The sequence below is a fragment of the Kwoniella dendrophila genome, chromosome 2, assembly GCF_036810415.1.
Source record: "Kwoniella dendrophila CBS 6074 chromosome 2, complete sequence".
NCBI classification, from domain to species: Eukaryota; Fungi; Basidiomycota; class Tremellomycetes; order Tremellales; family Cryptococcaceae; genus Kwoniella; species Kwoniella dendrophila.
This window is the reverse complement of record NC_089477.1, coordinates 1,779,249-1,798,981: the sequence shown is the minus strand read 5'-3', so window position 1 is coordinate 1,798,981 and position 19,733 is coordinate 1,779,249. Positions and strand designations below refer to the sequence as shown.

The following is a 19,733-nucleotide window of genomic DNA, read 5'->3' as shown; positions in this document are numbered from 1 at the left end:
TGGACTTCGAGTATGAATTGTCGTTAGCCGAGCCATGCATACCGTAATATACAGCTTTGGTAAAATCCTAAGATGCATAGGGCAGTCATCCTCAAACTATAGATGTTTCTACTGTTACGGCAACACCGCCTCTGCCGTGGCATTCTGTCCTAATAGTATCCTTTCCTTTATAGGTTATATTTTCATCCACAATGTTGATTGGATTATTAGTCCTTTCGTTGATAGATGCTGCATCGTTTCCAGCAGGTATAACCTTCGATCCAAGAGTGAATTGCTGGCCTTCGTATGATGTTTTTGTTCTGCCGAGCTTAGTTAGCGGGCTTGCGTATGCCAACAAAACTGAAAGACTCACTGCCACCGTTTTAATCCAAACCGTTCCACGAGTTTTACTACTTTAGACGCGATGACTAAGTATCCATTGACCGCTTCTTCACCGAAGCCGAAGAACGAGAAGAAGATGATGGAGTAAAGAAATGGAGCATATGCGTTCGCAACGAACGACGGATAAGCTTTGCCAAATAGCTCTTCAGGATATTGAGAATATTGACCGAAATTGACATGTACAGCCTTCCAGCTTTTATATGGTTGTATTGGATCGTCAGGTGTGGAGCTTGCGTTGTATATAGCGTATGCAATGAGCACGGTGCTATCCGTTACAGCCAAAGCGATAAGACGAAGGTATCGTCCAACTGATAGAGTGTTGTCGGAAGTAGCTAGAATAGTTTGGAATTGAAGACGTCGTATGAGAAACCAACGAATGGCAAGCACTATACAGAAAGATTAATATAGCTCTAGAACATTTCTAGTATATCAACGTACCGGCAAAAATAAGGGAGGCCACAGATATTGCTCCTGGTATAGCGTATCGAAGTATCATCGATGGCACAGATGTATATACCGAAGCGAGACAACCTATGTTTTCCACTATATTATATCTATGTCCTTGAACGATATAAGTTAGGCCAGCAAGTAGAAGGGGCGAGACCAAGCAAATGCTAATCTCTTCAATCATTCTGCGTCTGTCGTATCTTGCCGATATAACGGATCGACGAGTAGAAGCAACGGATTCCAATCGCCTCATCTGTGACAAAGAACAAGCGGGTAAAGCGTAATTGAGGAGTAACAGAATCCGGCTACCTATTACCGTCAAATCTTGTCAGTGATTTAATAACAACTCATGAAGGCAGGAAACTAAGAACAGAAGATGAAACTCACTAATATCACACCAGACGGGATTGTTGTCTCTATAATTCCCAGCCCACACTAAGGAGTTGACAAAAGTAACCAAATTGGCCAGAAAAAGCCAGAAGATCAAGGACAGGGTTGCTATATTTCTTGCTCGAGTATGCCAATGGAGCGGGAGAATGACTAAGAGCATGGATAAGAAGCTCCAGAATGGATAATCAGGGTGCCGCATGTTGAACGAGAAGATGTTTGTTGGTACTATAACGATTGTAGACAGATTGAATACTGGTGATAACCTGCATTAGTTAAAAGAAGACTCGTAAACATCTTGAACGCTTATATAACTTTGCTGTACTTTCAACGGGAAGATTGTACAATGAAAACAATAGGATCAATAACCTTGAACAATAGGATTATTCATTTAACAATAAGAACATAAGAACAAAAAACGATAGCTTAAGAACAATAAGAGTTGGATGAGGAAGCCACGTGGGTTTTGAAAAATCCGCTTTTTGTCCTTCCAACATACGTAAGCGATGCATCACCCTAACCGGGTTTCACAAGAAACTGTTTCAGGTGAATCTGAGAACGTAACAACAGGATGTAACCTAGTTTCGAGAACTTCTATCGTTGTTTCAACTTTGTAACATGTTCATGTTTACATTATTCTGCTATCATAAACATAAGTCAAAAAATTTTAGAGTCTGTCCAATCATCATGTCCTCACTACCAAACGAACTAATAACGCGTACCAAATCACCCACCCACGGAACGATGCAGATCAATCGCGTTTGCTCCAGCACAGGAAGTGTAGCTGCCGAACCGCTTGATACGAGGTATGTGAATAGCAGCTCGCACAAGCTAATCAACGTATATGATAGCCTGGACCTGCTGCATGCGGACCTCTACCCGCTACCACCACCCACCAATTGTCCTCCTCGACCTCTAAATAGCCTCGAAGCAGCCCGTGTAGAAAAGTTAAGTCAACTACAATTCGTGAGTTCTGTCAATACCCTGTGACTTCCACTTTTGGCTGATTCCGCGTAGTTCTTAACTACAGCTCCCACACATTGGGGTAACCCATTCATAGATGTACGTTCAGCTAGCTCCGCATGCTGCTCCTTACATATCGCATTTCTGACATGCTTCGATTCCTCCATTTATTTTCTCAGTCGTCACCTTCTTTGAAAAAGTTCCAGTTGCCGAATGGAGAGAGCGTGTCCTGCGTATTATGGAAAGGCCTCTTCCATATAACAGGCACAGATATTGGTACGTGTATGCGAAAACCCAACTAGTCAGAAGTCACATTCCTAACCGCTTCTCATGTGTTCCTTCTAGTCCGAGCATTGGCTTACAGATTCGAGGCGTTTGGCAGACCGGTACATCTGAGCAAGAAATGGGAAGAAGGGGTCTTCTCAGATTTACGAAACCTAAAGCCTGGTGTAGACGCTGCTCTTGAGGAGCCTAAGTAAGTGGATTTGAGTTAACGTAGTCAATTATATAATAATAGAATCGCTGACCCCGCACAGGTCTCCTCTTTTGGAATTCCTATTTCGTAATGGCTGTATACGCACACAGAAAAAGGTGAGTTTAGATGGCTAGATGCTTGAATGCCTTAGCTGACCCTTGTCTTTTAGCAAAAGGTAAGCCACATTTTTTTCACCCGAACCCTCTCGCTTGGTAATTGACGATATATATCTGCTAGGTGTTCTATTGGTATGTCCAACCGTTTCAATCCTGTGCTTCCGCTAAAATTGATGTTTAACAGGTTCTCGGTGCCTCATGATCGCCTGTTTCTTGACGCGCTTGAACGAGACCTAAAAAGGGAAAAGGCTGGTCAAGAAGTAACATCGGTGGTAACCGGCGAGCCAGCGATGAGTTTCAGGTATGTTTACTGTTTTAGTATGCTCCATCGAAACTCGTCTGATCACCAACAGATATGACCCCAAGCGTACTCTGTATGAACAATTCGCTGGAAAGAATCCGGGGATGATTACCTTTGCATCTGTACGTATATCGCCTTGGTCGATTTTGACAGCTACTGCTGATCGAACGCTCTTGACAGCCTGCACCGGAAATATCGCATCATGGAACAGAAATTATCAATCCTACTAGTTATGCCACCGCCATTCATAATCACCCTTACCAGATGCGTTCAAATCAACAGTATGATCCATCTAATGGGCAGTCGCAATACGACTTCGATACTCAATTAATGCTCGAAGCCCTTGCTGATAACCCGCTGACTTTCAAAAGAACGATGCTGCCTGGCAGTTCCAACTATAAGCGACGCTGCACAGCGTCCCGTCAAGCAAATGAGCCAGACAAAAGTGTCAACCAGACAGATCAACTTCCGGTGTCACGAGCTTGGACCTCCTCTCCACAGCTAGTCACCGGTGTAGGGTCAAAACCCAGTAAGTCGTATAATCTGTCCACCTCGGCTGTCTAAAGTCTGTTTAGCCTCCTCGCCGAGGTACGGGTCATGAATGTAGATCTGATCATTTGCGTATTCCTTCGCCCGTGTAGCTGCTCCCAAGAGCAGGGCGAGCTCAACGGCGCCACCTCGTGTATATATTTGTGTGTATGAGGAGTGCAGACGAGGTTTCAAGCGGTTGGAACATCTGAAACGTCATGTCCGAACTCATACCAATGAAAGGCCGTTCGCTTGTTCATCGTGTACCCGAACTTTCACTCGTTATGATAATTTGGTTCAACACCTGAAGACACATCAGAAACTCAGTGAACCACCAATCGATCCGGTGGACAGTCGTAACATCATACGACGGCGCACTAAAGACGCTATGCCCTCATGTGTGCCCATCAGTGCACAAGAGCATTTCGACATCGGAACTGATAAAATGTAAGCCCTTTACTCCGTCTTGAAGATCTGCTAATACTTGTTTTAAAGTGATTACGCTTCCAACAAATCTTCAGACCTTCACGGTTACTCTAGATCCTTCACTGCCCCCCCTGACTGGATTGAACAACAACTATGTAGCTCTATAGGTTACCTCAATTCGACGAGTACCTCCCTTACTCCTGGCACAGACACCAATAATTTTGGTTCCAACCTCTTTCCAGCTTCGCACGATTATTTCGATATCTCGGACAAGTTTATCTATCCTCCCGAGAATAGCAATCAACAAATACCTAGTCTGAACAGCTTGCATACCAGTATACATTCAATCCCTTACCCGCTTACAGACGAGCCGACATGTCATGTAGACGAATCGGTACAGAATTGAATCCGGTCTTGACTTACATGGTTAATGGATATGCATTTTATTATATCCTTCTCAGTTCAAGACGATGCCTGCTTTCCCAAGCTCGAAGCATTGCTGACATGCTGATACGAACATTTCAGAGAGATGCTAAGGTTGTTCCTCATGCATACGAGAATGGCCAAGCATTTGCTACACTGACAGACTGAAACAAACGATGATATACAGCCGCAATAGCATTTGATGCTCCTAGGCGAATTACCTCTCAAACTCTGCAAGTCAGGGACGTATATTGGGCTTCTTGGTACACTGCGCATATATTCAGAATTTAAAAATCTGCCAAAGTGCAGATTCAACAATCCGACAACCTTGGACATTCAATACACATCGTTGGTGAGCTTTTCTCTATTCACGACCTCCGCCTGATCATCTTTCCGATAAGTATCTGCTACGGCATGACGCTATAGCGCATTACATAACTTTTGGTTGATTCACGTTGTAACGGGCACGAAAAAACTTGGCATTGCATTGGAAGCATCTGCCAATTTTCTTCAGTTGATGAATCTGTAGGTTTCGGTAAGCGATGTAGCGCAATATATTGTACTGTAGCAATACGTTACAACCCTTTTACTGCTGAATTGCGAGTAGAAATCGGTGGTATGTAAACAGTATGCTACATCGTCAGGATGGAGCATCCACAGAAAGAAGAAATAGCAGTATGTGCGGTCAGGGCTAGCTTGCGCTATCACGTTACATGAAGTACTAAATATATGCATTGCTATAAACTACAAGCTAACTGGTATCCACCTCTTCTCATAAACTTCTCATCCTACTATCGTTGTGGTGATTCGCTACACGATCAGCGTTAGCGTATGATCGTTCACTTGCTGCACAGCGAACTTACCAAATTGTCAAGTTTAAGCGATAACGCAAAGGAAAGGAGTACCAAGGTTGGAACCTTTAGCTTCTTCGTTTCTTGGAGCTTCGGAAGTTTGAGCGGCAGAAGCGGCGATGTTGTTGAAGATAGCAGTGAAAGCGTCCATTGTAAAGGTTTGGGGTTGGGTTTGGTTTGGGTTTGGGGGTTTGAGAGTTGGGTAGGTTTGGTTTGGTTGGTTTGTGATGTGTTTGTTGAAGAAAGAGAAGTTGTTGAATCGTCAAATTTGAGCTGGTATTTATACCTTTTTTTGAGGATTTGGACTTTAGTTATTTTTTTTGTTATTCTACATCGTCTGTACTATCTCTCATGGTAAGAACAATAAGAAAATTCTATATTGAAAAACTCCACCTTCGGGTTCAGAAAGCGGTCTACAGTGATACGGTTGCCGAAAGAACAATAGAATGTCTGATATTCTTATTGTTGTTTTCCATTTTCGGCATATAGAACAATAGAAAATCTATCCAACAACAAATACCAAGACATGTAACGTCGGTTCATGACCGAAGGTTATCCTATAAGATCCTGTAAGAACAATAGGTTAATCATTGATGTAACGATTTCAGTGTATGATGAACAATAGATCGATAGATAATCTCCAAAAGGAGGAACCGGGATTCATGACGCCACATCACACTAAGATTGTCATCTAGACTTAAGGAGAAGCATGTATCATGTATACTTAGATGGATGTTATTGTTCTTGAGCTCACTGATTCGATTTCAATATCGGATGTAATTATTTAGTCAGACGGATGCTAAAAAGAACAATGGAATGTTAGTGGATACAATAGAAAAAAAGACGAATTAAGAGAACAATAAAAAAAGTAAAACTCCCGGCTAAATAAAAAATCCCTATAAAATTAAAAATACCTTTGTACCTGATCTACAAGTAATATGCGCCGTACTATACAATCAAAATACACCATACATACCATTACCGGATTATACCGAATATTCTGAAACGTACCCTGCATACCACCACATCCCTATTGTTCATTTTCTATTGTTCTTATGCATACTCAACCGAGCTGCTGTTTCTCCACAAATTACTTGACTCTCAACCTATACGAGTGCAGTAGAGCACCATAACTTATGCATACGGTACTTTTCGGATATTCCGTTGAACGTGTGCATACACAACATATCGAACAACCCCATTTCATGTATACACAAAAAGAAGTAACAACACCTTGTTTCATCAACAATGGATATTGTTTATGTACCTCGTTCCCACAATTAAGCCTCCACATGGCGATCTCATGAATCCACCAAATTCAGCTTTGTTCTATCATCATCTTTCTATTGTTCTGATCATCTATCGGCCGCTTCAAATGTTGACAGCTCTAAAAACAATAACACAAAATATGTCTTAGCTCGGGCGTATATCACAATCAAGCAGAACAATGAGTGGGAAAGAGTTATGGGACTTACCGGTAAAGCAGAATGTATGCTACGGAATTTTCACCACCTCCATCCATACTTAAGATCTTGTCGCTAAGACAGTGAGAAAACTTAGTCAGCGTGCAGCAGACATGGGACAGAACGGGTGTCAAACTCACGCGGTGACTATTGATACTTTGTCATCTATGCAAGAGGAGATCAAAGTCAGTCGCCAAGAATTTGGAGAAACTGAATGGACATAGTTTGCTCACCGTCGAATTTGTACCATTCTTCTTGACCTGATGCTACAGGTAATTCATTTTCTTTTCTTGTCCAACCAATGTAATGACCTGTTCAACTATTAGCTTACTATCCCTTTCTATGGACATCCCGAGCTTACCAGAGTCAGCAGAAGCTCCTTTGTGAGTTACCATAGCTATTGCAGAGATGTCAGCATTGACACTCTCTTCTCACAGCGACTATGAAGTTATGGAAGCTGCTCATATGATTACACCAAACTTACCATATAGCTCGTACATTCCCGATACATTGGTTTCACTATCAATTCCTTTCTCCTTGACTAAAGCTTCAACCTTCTGTCTCTCTTCACGTCTAATATCTACTTCTTTCGTAGCATCGTCACTAGTTGCTTTACCAGCATTTCGTTTGATTATCTTAGCTCTATCATCACGTTCTTTCAGGATTTCTTTGACTGCAGAGTTGACTGGTTGTATCTGCGATCTTACTTCTTCAGTAGCCTATAGGTTACAGTATGGTTAGATCATTCGATCTTTGGACAGAAGCTAGAAAGGGATCATTGTTCAGGATGAATAGAAGGATTAACCTACGAGATCAATAGTATCGAATTGCAATGGGAATTTGACCTTTCTCATGATTTTGGCTTTCTTTCTGCATATCCCATAACATCAATCAGCTTCTCTCTAGCTGACCTACATCAATTTCGAGGACTTACTGAATATCCCGCCTCCAATAGAATCGTACCATATGTACGACTAAATTCTGAGGTAATCTGGACAGTCGGGATTCGCTAAGAAAGATATCGAATGTTAGCATTATAACCCGGTACAAACATATGGATGCACTTACGAAGTATATTGAGCCATTCTACCTAAGGTTGGACTTGTCTTCTCTATTTGTTGGTTCAAACTCTGTCGTACGCAAATATAGCTCAGTATAGCCCACACTCCTTTCATGTCTAAAAAATTGAACTTACATCCAAAATACCTGAAGATAAGAAGTTGGTATTGATGGAAATATTGCATTGTAGTTTTAGTTGTCTTTCTTTGCTTGTTGTGGGAGGTTCATCTGGAGCTTCAGCGCATTGTATTCTGTTATCGCAAAAACAATATAATAAATCAGCTTCCCATCAGGTTGTTCTCTTATGATACTAGCCAAATGATAGCTCACTTTGAGGTAAGTTCTAATCCCATCATCTTATCAACTATACTTTCATTTCCACCAGACTGACCTAAAGACAACTTGAGTGCTGAGAGCAGTTGTGTCCAGGCTTCGTCAGCATCTAACAGAAATCAAGATCATGTTAGCTTATTTGTCATATCTGCTGGACATCCTGACATAGAAATGCCAGAAGATGATGGGGGTTAAAGGGGATGAGCTGATGGACTTACCTTGCTGAGAGTATCTTCCTGCATTATCAGTTTCAGCGAATTGAGGAGCTAAGATTCTCAAGTTGCTCAAAACTGCGAATGGAGGTACAGCATCGGCGGTCTGGTTCAAACCACTAAATAAGTTTTTGAGGGAATTGGTGACTTTGGATTCTGGTGTACCGGCTGTTGTGGAGTATCTGTTTCATATCATGCAGTCAGTCAAACGAAATACGAAGCTCAGAAGTCGAGAGACTAGAATGGTCTGACGAAACTCCATTCTCAGAGCAGAGAAACCGCACAGTAGGAACAGAGGAAGTAAATTAAGCTCACCCGTCCAAAGCTACATTAAGTTGTGGTATAGTTTTTAATGCTTGTAATGTTGAGTTCAGATAACAAGTTTGACCTAAATTTACTAATCCTGCCGGATTACCTTCCTGTAAGCGTTTCAAGGCAGAATTCGTCAGCATATTCGGTATCATGAAGTTGGTAATGGTCGACCTCATCAAATTAAAGACTAGGAGGTGAAGGAGGTGAATCAGGTAATTGAACGTAAACTTACGGCTAAAGCAATTTGATCCTGATCCATATCTTCCAAGAAAGTTATTTGTTGTGTTGGTGCTGAAGGTAAGGGACCTGCTGTACCAACCACCTGCGTGATACGACGAAAATGAGCTGAAATGTCGACTGGAAGAATATCCAGTGGTGACGAAAACATACGGTAATATTTTGATCCTAAACTCGAACCGTTAGCTTTTCATGTACCGGAAAGTTTCAATCTGATAGCTTAACCTACAGGTTTTAAACCTAAATTCGATAAATCTGCATCATCCTACCGAAGGCTTTTTGTATCAATAACCAATCTCTTGCTTTATAGGTAATAAGAATAGCTGAACTCACCTTTAAAACACCTTTAATCATAACCTTCATTCGGTCTAAATGGCAAAATTATGATCGACCTTCAGTTTCTATCGTTCCACGATGATCCACAAGCAAAGTCAAACTTATCCTCACCAGTGGGTACTCCAGTAGCTTGATAAATAGCATCTTTGAAAGTAGTAGCTGGTTTTGAAGGATCAACTTCGATTGAATGTGTTTTACCGGAATGTTTGATGTTGACTATATTATAATTGACGAGTTTGTCAGCTTCTCTTTCTCAATACGTCTTGATACGGTCTGTAGAATCGGCTTACCTCGCATGATGTGTAATCTTGTTGCAGTCATTGATAGTGTAAATTTATGTCGAAATAGACAGAGAGGTAAATAAGTAAACTTGAAATGGAGATGAAAAATGATCAATCAACCAACGTAGTAAGGAAAGTCAAAACATTTCGATTTTGCTGGATACATCGCTGGCGCGTCACTTTTTGTGGAGTCTCCAAATTCACCATACAGTACGAGTAAGTTACAGTGGACGAACATTTATCAACAATCCTCTTATTGCATCCGTGGTTAGGATAAAACAGGCATATATGCTTGACTGCGACTCGCCATATCTGGCTATATATTGTATGAATATGACATATGAATTCATAGTAGATATTCGATCAATTATACAAATACGTTGTAAGTCTTCCCATATTTTTACTAAACCCAAATATTTCTTTTATTCCGTTAGTATCAGCATTAATCGTCTCTGTTATTATCTCCATTTGTGGTCTTCTTAATTGGTGAAGCAGAAGAATCTTTACCATTTCTATCTGATTTACCTTTTTTGTAATCACCATCATCTTCTTTACTGTCTCTTCTCTTTGGCGGTGGTGAAGCACTTCTTCCTCGGTCATCTTTACCGTTTCTACTTCTACTTGGTGATCTTGATCTTCGTTTATCTTCATCATCATAATCTTTTCTTCCTTTTGACGATTTATCTCTAATATCATCATCATCATCATCATCATATTTGTCCCGACTATCTCTACCTCTTCTAGGCGGTGGGGAAGGTGATCTACGTCTAGGTGAGGGTGATCTTCTTCTTGGCGGTGGTGATCTTCTTTTATCTGATCTATCGCTATATAAAAAATCAAGAAGTTCGCATCAACACTTCCTAAAAAGCATCAAAAAAAAGCTAACCCATCATGTCGCCATTGAGAACTAGGAGGTCTTTTAGCCCATTGAACAGTTATTTTTTTACCATCGATTGATCGACCATGCCTGAATATCGTATAAGATTAGCATGTTATAAAGCGTTGTTAAATCAGTGAGGCAACTTACATATCGTAATAAGCATCTTCAGCATCATCTTCTCTTCTAAACTCAACAAAAGCAAAAGCTATAAGCGAGGGAGAGTGTAAGCTGTTGCGGACGCACAGATGATTCGCAATCGGTCGTAGGTTGGATAATGGTCGTGAATGCCTCGAATAGGGGGGATTGCGGATCCATGCGAAATTCATCGTGTCATATAGATCGAAAACATCGGGATCGCTATAGAGAAGAAGGCGAAGATGTGCCTCGAGTAAATATTTCGAGTGACATTCGAAGAGTCGGTGTTGTAAACTCGCCAAATCATCGATAAACGGGAAGAGGAACATTCGATTTTCAGAGATAGATAAATTGTATAGCCATCTCGTATTGATATTCTTGAGCTATCATAAAGAATGAGATCCAATCCAAAGAAAAATGCCTTCACAAAACAGAGGGAATATCGGGCGTTTGGGAAACAACCGTGATAATGAGTAATTGAACTTACGAGACGAAGTAGGTGTTTTCAAGGCAGGAATATCACATCTGATCAATCTACCATATCTTTCAAATTCATATGCTAAATCTCTAGCTCTGAGGTTATCTGCGAAACCGGAAACGTAAAGAACACTATGTGAAGGTAAAATTGTTAGCTGACGTTAAATTTCGTGATATTTTCCCGAAAGGAGTAAGAAGCGATGACCCACGTTCGATTCTACAGCAAGGCGAGATGCATCCTTCTGTTAGTCGTGTATCTCGGATCATTAGAAGGTCCCTCGAGTGTTTGGCTTACCATTTTGGGTTGTGTCACAAGCACTTTGATGTGTTTTTTATTAGTCAAAAATAGAAATGTGGATCATGAAGATGAAGAAGATCACCGAAAAACAATAAATCTCGACGTCTCGGAAGAAGCTAAGCAGTCAGACATGCCATAATGAATGGCGCTCACCTCCGCTTCTGACTGAGGTGATCGGCGTTATAGTGTATTGGCGGCTTCGTCGCGTAAAAGGGTGAAAGGCTCGGTCATGAAACGTGGTCAAGGGGTGGAGGTTGATCAGTTTCAGAATTACAGCTAACTAAGATTATTCTTAAGGATCTGGAACGCGAAAAAGAAATCATTCTCATTCACCAAATCCTTATTTGTTGTTAAAGCTATTTGAGCGATAAGATGCATGAACGTTATTTCTATTATATCTTATCTCCCCATGTTCAGTCTTATGTTCTGATCAAGTGGAGTGTACATTGATCATAAGCAGTTACGTGTTTATAACGGGAAAGGACGATAGTCAGTAATTTACATTTTCAAGGGAATTTCAGTGAGTTTTTGTTACACAAGCCGCCGCACAGCCCCCGATTTTTACATTGCACAACCAGATAAACCATACATTCGTATGCTACACCTTTGTCAATTCATTTAATTTCACCACTTCCATCAAATACTACTATGTTATGATTTGACTTTTCTTCATTCCTTTCACGTTGACGCTTTTTTATTTTTCTCTGCTTGATTTAGGCATACTTCATACATACATACCCATTTATCACATTCTTTCATTTTCTTTTCGCATTTCAATATTGTTCGATCTCAGTTCTTGTAGCAATCACTATCAGTCAGCAACATAACTTTCAATCAACACAGCGATCGGTCTTTGGGAAATAGCAAAATTATAAGTAGATAGAAAATATTCATCATGTCCTACTCGGGCAACGGAGCACGAGCTGGACCTTCTCAAGGAAGAGGGGGGTCATCTAGATTCGAAGGAATAACGGATATATGGTGAGTGTCATCTCTTGGACGATCGATCATCAATTTGAAGAGCTTGTGCTGATTTTTGTAAACGCTTAAACATTTGTTTGCAGCTCATTAGGTGCAACTTTAGCTGAAGATACAGTATTAGCAACACTAAGAGAAAGATTTTTAATCTCACAACCATATACATCATTATCACCTTCTTCATTGATCTCGGTTAATCCACATGCGTATTTACCTATAAATGGTGATGCATCTTTACAAGATTATGTGTCTGAATACTATAGGATTCAAGTCGATGATGAAACTGCAAGAGAGAGAGATACAGAATCAAATAGTAAAAAAGAGAGGTTAGGTCCACATGTCTTTCAATTAGCTTTAAATGCTTACTATAATATGAGAAGAACAAGACAAGATCAAATCATAATTCTAAAGTAAGTACAAGAATATACTATAAACTCTCAAACATACACACGTATTGATGTGTATATCTCCCCAATATAGCGGTTCAGTGGGATCGGGTAAATCAGAACTGAAAAGGTTAGGTATTAAAGCCATTTCAGAAGTCAGTGTAGCTGCACCGGGAAAGAAAGGGTCGAAAGTAGGAAGTCAGATTGCCAATGCAGAGGTAAATGCCATCTCAGTCATATTTCAGCAAGCCAATAAGATGTAAAGTAACTAACATGCTCCTGACAGTTCATTCGTGAATCTTTCGGTAATGCACACACCCTTACAAACGATAATGCTTCGCGATTCGGTAATTATACAGAACTTCAGTTCAACGATCGAGGTAGATTAGAAGGTCTGAAAACTATCGAGTACTACTTTGAACGTTCAAGAGTTTCACAAACACCTGCTAGTGGTGAAAGGAATTTCCACGTATTCTACTATTTAGTCAGTGGTGTACAAGGTGAAGAAAAGTCATTCCTGAAATTAGAAAATACAACTTCCTACCGATATCTACAGAGTAGAGTCAGAAGAACAGGTACAGACGATCGATCAAGGTTTGAACAACTTAAACAAGCTTTCAAAATTGTCGGTCTTTCAACTCGATTGGTTGCTCAGGTTTGTCAGCTATTAGCTGCTATTCTACATATTGGTAATTTACAATTCGAAACCGGGGGAAATCAACACGAAGGTGCTGTCGTCACCAATTTCGACACACTTTCGACTGTAGCGGAATTTTTAGGTGTATCGTCAGAAGCACTTGCCGAGTTATTCTCCTTCAAGACTGTATTAATGAGAAAGGAAGTTTGTACAACTTTCCTCGAACCAGAACAAGCTGAATCAGTCAGAGATGAATTGGCTCGAACACTTTACTCTTTACTTTTCTCTTGGTTAAACGAACATATCAATCAGAAACTCTGCAAGGATTCATTCGGTTCCTTCATCGCTCTTTTAGATCTACCTGGTATGCAGAACAACCATGGTCCGGTAGCAATGTCAAACTCATTAGATCAATTCTGTTTCAACTTCGCTAATGAGAAAGTCCAGAACTGGGTATTACACCGAATCCACGAAACCACATTGGAAGAAGCTGGGAAAGAGAAACTTACAGCCACTAGAATACCATATTTCGACAATTCAGAATGTATCAAGATGTTATCAGACAGTAAAGGTGGATTGATCAGCATAATGGATGATCAAGCTAGAAAGAAGAGAAATGAAGGCCAATTCTTAGAGGCTATGGGTAAAAGATTTGCCGGTCATGCTTCTTTCTCGCTTGCAACTCAAAGTCGAAGTGGTGGTGCAAGTTTCAATATCAATCACTACGATGGACCAGTCACTTATTCTACCGAAAACTTCCTCGAACGGAATGCAAACGAAACTTCTGCGGACATTTTACGATTACTTCGTGGTAATACAACTGGCACAGCTGTATCAGATCATCAAGGGTCAAACAATCCATTTATCAAATCTCTTTTCTCTTCGAAATCAATCGCTACTCAAGCTCATCCTCGTAATGATGATGAGATTGTAGCTGTACAACAACCTGTTAGACCAATGAGAGCTCCATCTACACGTAGAAGAAAAGGTAGACCATTAAAGGCTGTTACAGAAGAAGAAGAGGAAGAAGGTGAAGATGATGAAGTTGGAGGTGGAAATGATGGCGGAAATGCAGGAAAATCATTATATTGTATAGCAGGTCAACATTGGTCGGCTTTGGATACATTATTACAATCTTTTGACCAAGCTCAACCATGGATGATATTTTGTTTAAGACCCAATGATAGTCAATTACCTACTCAGGTCGAAATTAGAAGTATGAAAAGTCAAGTTAGATCTTTAGGTTTAAATGAAATGGCTCAAAGACTCCAGACCTCATACGAGGTCAGAATGACTCATTTCGAAGCTTGTGATAGATATGCTGAGGAGTTCGAGGTCAGGGGTATATTGAAAGGTCCTTCAGATGTTGATAGATTGCAAGATTTGAAACGAGTTTTGGGTTTGAACGATAATCAATTGGCTATCGGTGCTAATAGGGTGAGTTATGATCAGCTGATACGCAGTGGTGATGGCTGACATCGTTTTTAGGTATTCCTATCTCATACCGTTTTCCACCGATTCGAGGATCGACTACGAGCGGAAGAAAAGGATGAACAACGAAATCGAAGGGAAGATATGGAGTATCTTGACGACAAGGAACACAAAGCCGATCCTTTCTCACCCTACAATCGCGATATCTCTCCTGCCGCCTCTCCTGCTCTCGGATATTCTGATCCTTACCTTCAAAACGAATCCACCGCAGAATTGCCGCTTGTCGATCATGCTCAACCTCTTCGACAAGATTCTCCAGATGACTTTGACGACGTTAGAGGCTTTGCACCCAGTCAGATAACAAGTCAATTTGGTGATTCAGCCTCAAACGTCGGTACAGAAACCTATGCTCCTTCTAGAAACATGTTCCGTGATTTCGATCATAAAGACGAAAAAGATGTTCTTGATGTTGAACCTCAAGAAAACGAAACCACCGAAGAATACAAGGAATCGGCAGCAAGAAGAAGATGGGTATGGCTCGTTTCTTTCCTTACATTCTGGATACCAGGATTTTTACTCAACAAACTTGGTGGTATGAAACGTCAAGATATTCGTCAAGCTTGGAAAGAGAAATTAGCTATTAATATGATTATCTGGTTCATCTGTGCTTGTACAGTCTTCGTCATTGCCTTCCTTGGTCCTCTTATTTGCCCAACTCAACACGTATACACCCAAAGCGAACTTTCAAGTCATAGTTATAAGAACGATCCAAACAATGCTTTTGTCGCTATTCGAGGAGAAGTCTTCGATCTCTCAGAATTCGCCCCAACCCATCTTACAGCAGTATCAGTCGTACCCACCAAGAGTTTAATGCAATATGGTGGCTTAGATGCAACATCTTTATTCCCCGTACAAGTCAACGCTCTCTGTGATGGTTATAGTGGTACTCCTATCAGTAATTATGTTACCCTCGATTCTACCAATACATCCGATGTTTTCAGACAATACCACGATTTTCGAGCTTTCACCAATGACTCAAGACCTGATTGGTATGCTGAAATGATGATCATGATGCGACATCGTTTCAGAGTTGGATTTATGGGCTATACCAAGAAAGATATCAAAAAAATGGCTAACTCTGGAAGAGCAGTAGCCATCTACGATGGTCTCGTCTATGAAATGACTACTTATATACAGCAAAATGGAGGTGGATTACAAGCTCCAAGCGGTGTACAGCTTACGACGGACGATCAATCTTCTAGACAATTCATGTCACCTGCAGTAGTCGAACTATTCACTTACAACTCAGGTAAAGATATAACAACGTTATTAGATAATCTATCGGGATCAGTTGGACAAACAGTTGTGAATAGTCAAAAAGTCTGTCTGAGGAACTTATTTATAATTGGTAAAGTCGATTCTAGAGATTCAGCCCAATGCCAATTTTCAACATACATATTATTAGCATTATCTATAGTGATGGTATCAATAATTGGATTCAAATTTTTAGCAGCATTACATTTTGGATCTACCAGAGCACCTGAAAACCATGATAAATTTGTTATTTGTCAAGTACCATGTTATACAGAAGGTGAAGAATCACTCAGAAAGACAATAGATTCTTTAGTCAGGTTGAAATATGATGATAAAAGGAAATTATTGATGATCATTTGTGATGGTAATATCAAAGGTTATGGAAATGATAAACCAACACCAGCAATTGTTTTAGATATTTTAGGTGTAGATCAAAATTCCGATCCTGAACCTTTGTCCTTCCAGTCTCTAGGTGAAGGTTCGAAACAACATAATATGGGTAAAGTTTATGCAGGTTTATATGAATGTGCAGGTCATGTAGTGCCTTATTTAGTTGTTGTAAAAGTTGGTAAACCAACTGAAAGACCCAAACCCGGTAATAGAGGTAAAAGAGATTCTCAAATGATCGTAATGCATTTCTTGAATAAAGTAAGTCCCTTCTTCTTACTTGGTTAAACAGGCAAAATTGACAGTATTCACTATCCTACCAGGTCCACTTTAATGCCCCTATGAACCCTCTCGAACTTGAAATGTATCACCAAATCAAGAATGTTATCGGTGTAAACCCAAGTTTCTATGAGTATCTTTTCATGGTAGATGCAGATACTACGGTAGACGAAATGTCACTCAACAGACTTGTTTCAGCGTAAGTTGATACTCATGATAAAAAAGATTTGGAAATTGACGATTTACCACACTTGCAGCTGCATGCACGACAAGAAAATCATTGGTGTCTGTGGTGAAACTTCTATAGCAAATTCGAAACAATCCATTGTTACCATGATGCAGGTAAGCTATCCCTTCAACACAAGCCCGGCGCTGTCCAGTGAGGTGCAGCTGACATCGTTCGATTGTTTGTAGGTATACGAGTACTTTATCTCGCATCATTTGGCTAAAGCTTTCGAATCATTATTTGGATCAATTACATGTTTACCAGGTTGTTTCTCAATGTATAGATTAAGATCACCTGATACACATAAACCATTATTCATTTCAAATGGTATCATTCAAGATTATGCTGAAAATAGGGTTGATACATTGCATTTAAAGAATTTATTACATTTAGGTGAAGATAGATATTTGACAACATTAGTTTTAAAACATTTCAATGATTATAAAACAAAATTCGTTAGAGATGCTTATGCTCAAACTGTTGCACCTGATTCAGCAAAAGTGTTATTATCACAAAGAAGAAGATGGATTAATTCAACTATACACAATTTAGCTGAATTAGTTTTCTTAGATCAATTATGTGGTTTTTGTTGTTTTTCAATGAGATTTGTCGTTTTTATTGATCTTTTATCAACTGTAATAGCTCCTGTTACTGTAGCTTATGTGAGTTAGCCATCTTTTTTCTTTACAAATATCTACATACCAAGAAGGATAATGAATGCTAAACTAATGTTCTCTACTTGGTATATAGATCGTCTACCTCGTTTACTTGATCGTCAAGGAAGGAAAATCAATCCCGACTCTTAGTATCATCATGTTAGCTGCTATTTATGGTCTACAAGCTTTAATCTTCATATTCAGACTAAGGTGGGATATGGTAGCTTGGATGGTTTGTAAGTCGACGTGTATACAACTTATACCATAAGGAAAAATACGAACTCATACAATCGATGCTGATTACAATCTCTCCCAATTGCAGTTTATATTCTTGCTATCCCCTACTTCTCCTTCTTCCTTCCTCTTTACTCTTTCTGGAAAATGGATGATTTCAGTTGGGGTTCCACTAGGTTGGGTAAGTCGCTTTCTTTCCCGCATGTTACACATTAACTGACTTGATTCACCATAGTCGTTGGTGAAAAGGGTAAGAAAATCGTCATTCACGTGAGTTGTATTTACCGTCTTCTGAAAATGATTTCTTGCTTACACTGCGATTCATCACAGGATGAAGGTAAATTCGATTCGAGATCTATACCTTTGAAGAGTTGGAACGACTATGAGTAAGTTAAGCGATCAATAGTAGGTAAAAGCCAACTGACACTGTTCCCTTCACAGAAACGAATTATGGGATCAAGAGTCTGTCCATTCTGGATCATATATGCCCAAGGGTGAATACGATTCTCGACCTGGATCTGCATATGGATATGACAATTATGACTCTAAATCTCGTGGATTATCACAATCTGGATCATATGCCGATTTGAGAGGACAATCCAGAGGTGGATCGATGTATAACGGTGTTGGAATGGGTGTACCACAATTACCTTACCAGAACCGAGATTTGATGGGTAGTCCAATGGGTTCAAACAATCACCTGCCATTAGGTGGGGATAATCGATCAATGTATGGTGATAACAAGAGTTTGTATGGTCAACCTATGAACGTAGACCAAAGAAGTTTATATGCCGGATCATTCTATGCAGGCGGACAACCTGTTTTGGATCATAGAAATTCAAGCTATTCATTAGGCAATCCAATGGGTAATTCAATGAACATGGGAATGGGAATGGGTGGTATGCCACCTATGCAAGGTGGTCAAAATATGATTGGATTAGATCATAGAATATCATCATACTCATCATACTCATCATTCAATCCACCACAAGGTCAATATCCTCCTCAACACCAACAACAACAGCAATCACCTTATTCTGATCAATACCAAATACAAAACCAACAGCAACAACAATCACATAGACCATCACCATTATCACAACCAAATTCAAGACCTGAATCAAGGAATTTCTTAGGTGATGCAGGTATACCTGGATCGGAATCCATGAATAACGGTTTATCTTTAGGTGCGGAAGGTATAACTGAATCTCAATTAGAAGATTCGATTAGAAGAATTTGTAAAGAATCTGATTTAGATAATTTGACTAAAAAGATGGTTAGAAAGAGGTTAGAAGATGAATTCAAAGTCAACTTGAATTCTAGAAAAGACAGTATAAATAGAATTATTGAACAGGTTTTATCTGGTAAGTAATCGTCTGACATATATAGAATTCATCAGCCATTGGATCTGAAGCTGATATGATGTATTTGACAATGATAGAATAAATCTGTCAAATGGCTTAGATCCTTTCTCAATCACACGTTCTCAGAAATCAGAAATCGGTTGTTGAGGAAGGTTAGTTTGGAATGAACGATACGAGCGACAGAATGAATGAACGACACCATACGTAATAATCATTTCCATGATAAAAGGACAATTTTATTTCTCACTTTTCTGACGATTTTTAACTTAATTTGCATCTTCATAGTTTTTCCTGTGTACGGTATATACCCTCCTTGATATGATTGATTGAAAAAATGCATATTAGCAACGATTTGCATGAACGCTATTACTACCGATGTACATTTTCGCAAGGGCCTCCTGCAATAACAATTAAATAGGCTATTAGGTACTTACTGTAACATATCGACTCTCTTCTGTCTCGATTTTCTCTATCACACAAGATGATTGCTATTCTGTGTCTTATACGATGCTGACGGGTG

General features: G+C 39.8%; 6 protein-coding genes across 6 annotated transcripts; 2 read left to right on the top strand and 4 right to left on the bottom strand.

The window, feature by feature from the left end:
• Positions 1-91: 91 nt before the first annotated feature.
• Positions 92-1,417, bottom strand: L201_002074 (uncharacterized protein; the record flags this gene model as incomplete). Its single annotated transcript, XM_066217854.1, has 4 exons — positions 92-299; positions 353-767; positions 820-1,137; positions 1,216-1,417. 4 exons carry the CDS (start codon positions 1,415-1,417, stop codon positions 92-94), a joined length of 1,143 nt encoding a protein of 380 aa, XP_066073951.1.
• A 485-nt stretch (positions 1,418-1,902) lies between these two features.
• Positions 1,903-4,615, top strand: L201_002073 (uncharacterized protein; the record flags this gene model as incomplete). The annotated part of the gene is made up of 15 exons (XM_066217853.1): positions 1,903-2,021; positions 2,067-2,181; positions 2,233-2,277; positions 2,358-2,454; positions 2,524-2,653; positions 2,715-2,769; positions 2,823-2,828; positions 2,891-2,901; positions 2,954-3,070; positions 3,123-3,192; positions 3,251-3,599; positions 3,712-4,045; positions 4,094-4,297; positions 4,390-4,450; positions 4,550-4,615. 15 exons carry the CDS (start codon positions 1,903-1,905, stop codon positions 4,613-4,615), a joined length of 1,779 nt encoding a protein of 592 aa, XP_066073950.1.
• Positions 4,616-5,323: 708 nt separating this feature from the next.
• Positions 5,324-5,449, bottom strand: L201_002072 (uncharacterized protein; the record flags this gene model as incomplete). Its single annotated transcript, XM_066217852.1, has 1 exon — positions 5,324-5,449. One exon carries the CDS (start codon positions 5,447-5,449, stop codon positions 5,324-5,326), a length of 126 nt encoding a protein of 41 aa, XP_066073949.1.
• A 1,320-nt stretch (positions 5,450-6,769) lies between these two features.
• Positions 6,770-9,571, bottom strand: L201_002071 (uncharacterized protein; the record flags this gene model as incomplete). Its single annotated transcript, XM_066217851.1, has 18 exons — positions 6,770-6,836; positions 6,902-6,926; positions 6,995-7,072; positions 7,123-7,158; positions 7,246-7,480; positions 7,571-7,631; positions 7,696-7,770; positions 7,830-7,891; positions 7,957-8,071; positions 8,151-8,262; positions 8,372-8,547; positions 8,681-8,784; positions 8,910-8,999; positions 9,068-9,082; positions 9,144-9,179; positions 9,248-9,282; positions 9,362-9,466; positions 9,541-9,571. The coding sequence occupies 18 exons, from the start codon at positions 9,569-9,571 to the stop codon at positions 6,770-6,772; spliced, it is 1,458 nt and encodes a 485-aa protein (XP_066073948.1).
• Positions 9,572-9,973: 402 nt separating this feature from the next.
• Positions 9,974-11,321, bottom strand: L201_002070 (uncharacterized protein; the record flags this gene model as incomplete). The annotated part of the gene is made up of 5 exons (XM_066217850.1): positions 9,974-10,355; positions 10,418-10,498; positions 10,559-10,616; positions 11,034-11,178; positions 11,319-11,321. The coding sequence occupies 5 exons, from the start codon at positions 11,319-11,321 to the stop codon at positions 9,974-9,976; spliced, it is 669 nt and encodes a 222-aa protein (XP_066073947.1).
• Positions 11,322-12,216: 895 nt separating this feature from the next.
• L201_002069 (uncharacterized protein) lies at positions 12,217-19,221 on the top strand (the record flags this gene model as incomplete). Its single annotated transcript, XM_066217849.1, has 13 exons — positions 12,217-12,302; positions 12,386-12,709; positions 12,780-12,903; positions 12,972-14,759; positions 14,811-16,715; positions 16,778-16,932; positions 16,991-17,075; positions 17,148-17,621; positions 17,710-17,851; positions 17,938-18,030; positions 18,085-18,119; positions 18,180-18,235; positions 18,291-19,221. The coding sequence occupies 13 exons, from the start codon at positions 12,217-12,219 to the stop codon at positions 19,219-19,221; spliced, it is 6,198 nt and encodes a 2,065-aa protein (XP_066073946.1).
• Positions 19,222-19,733: the final 512 nt, after the last annotated feature.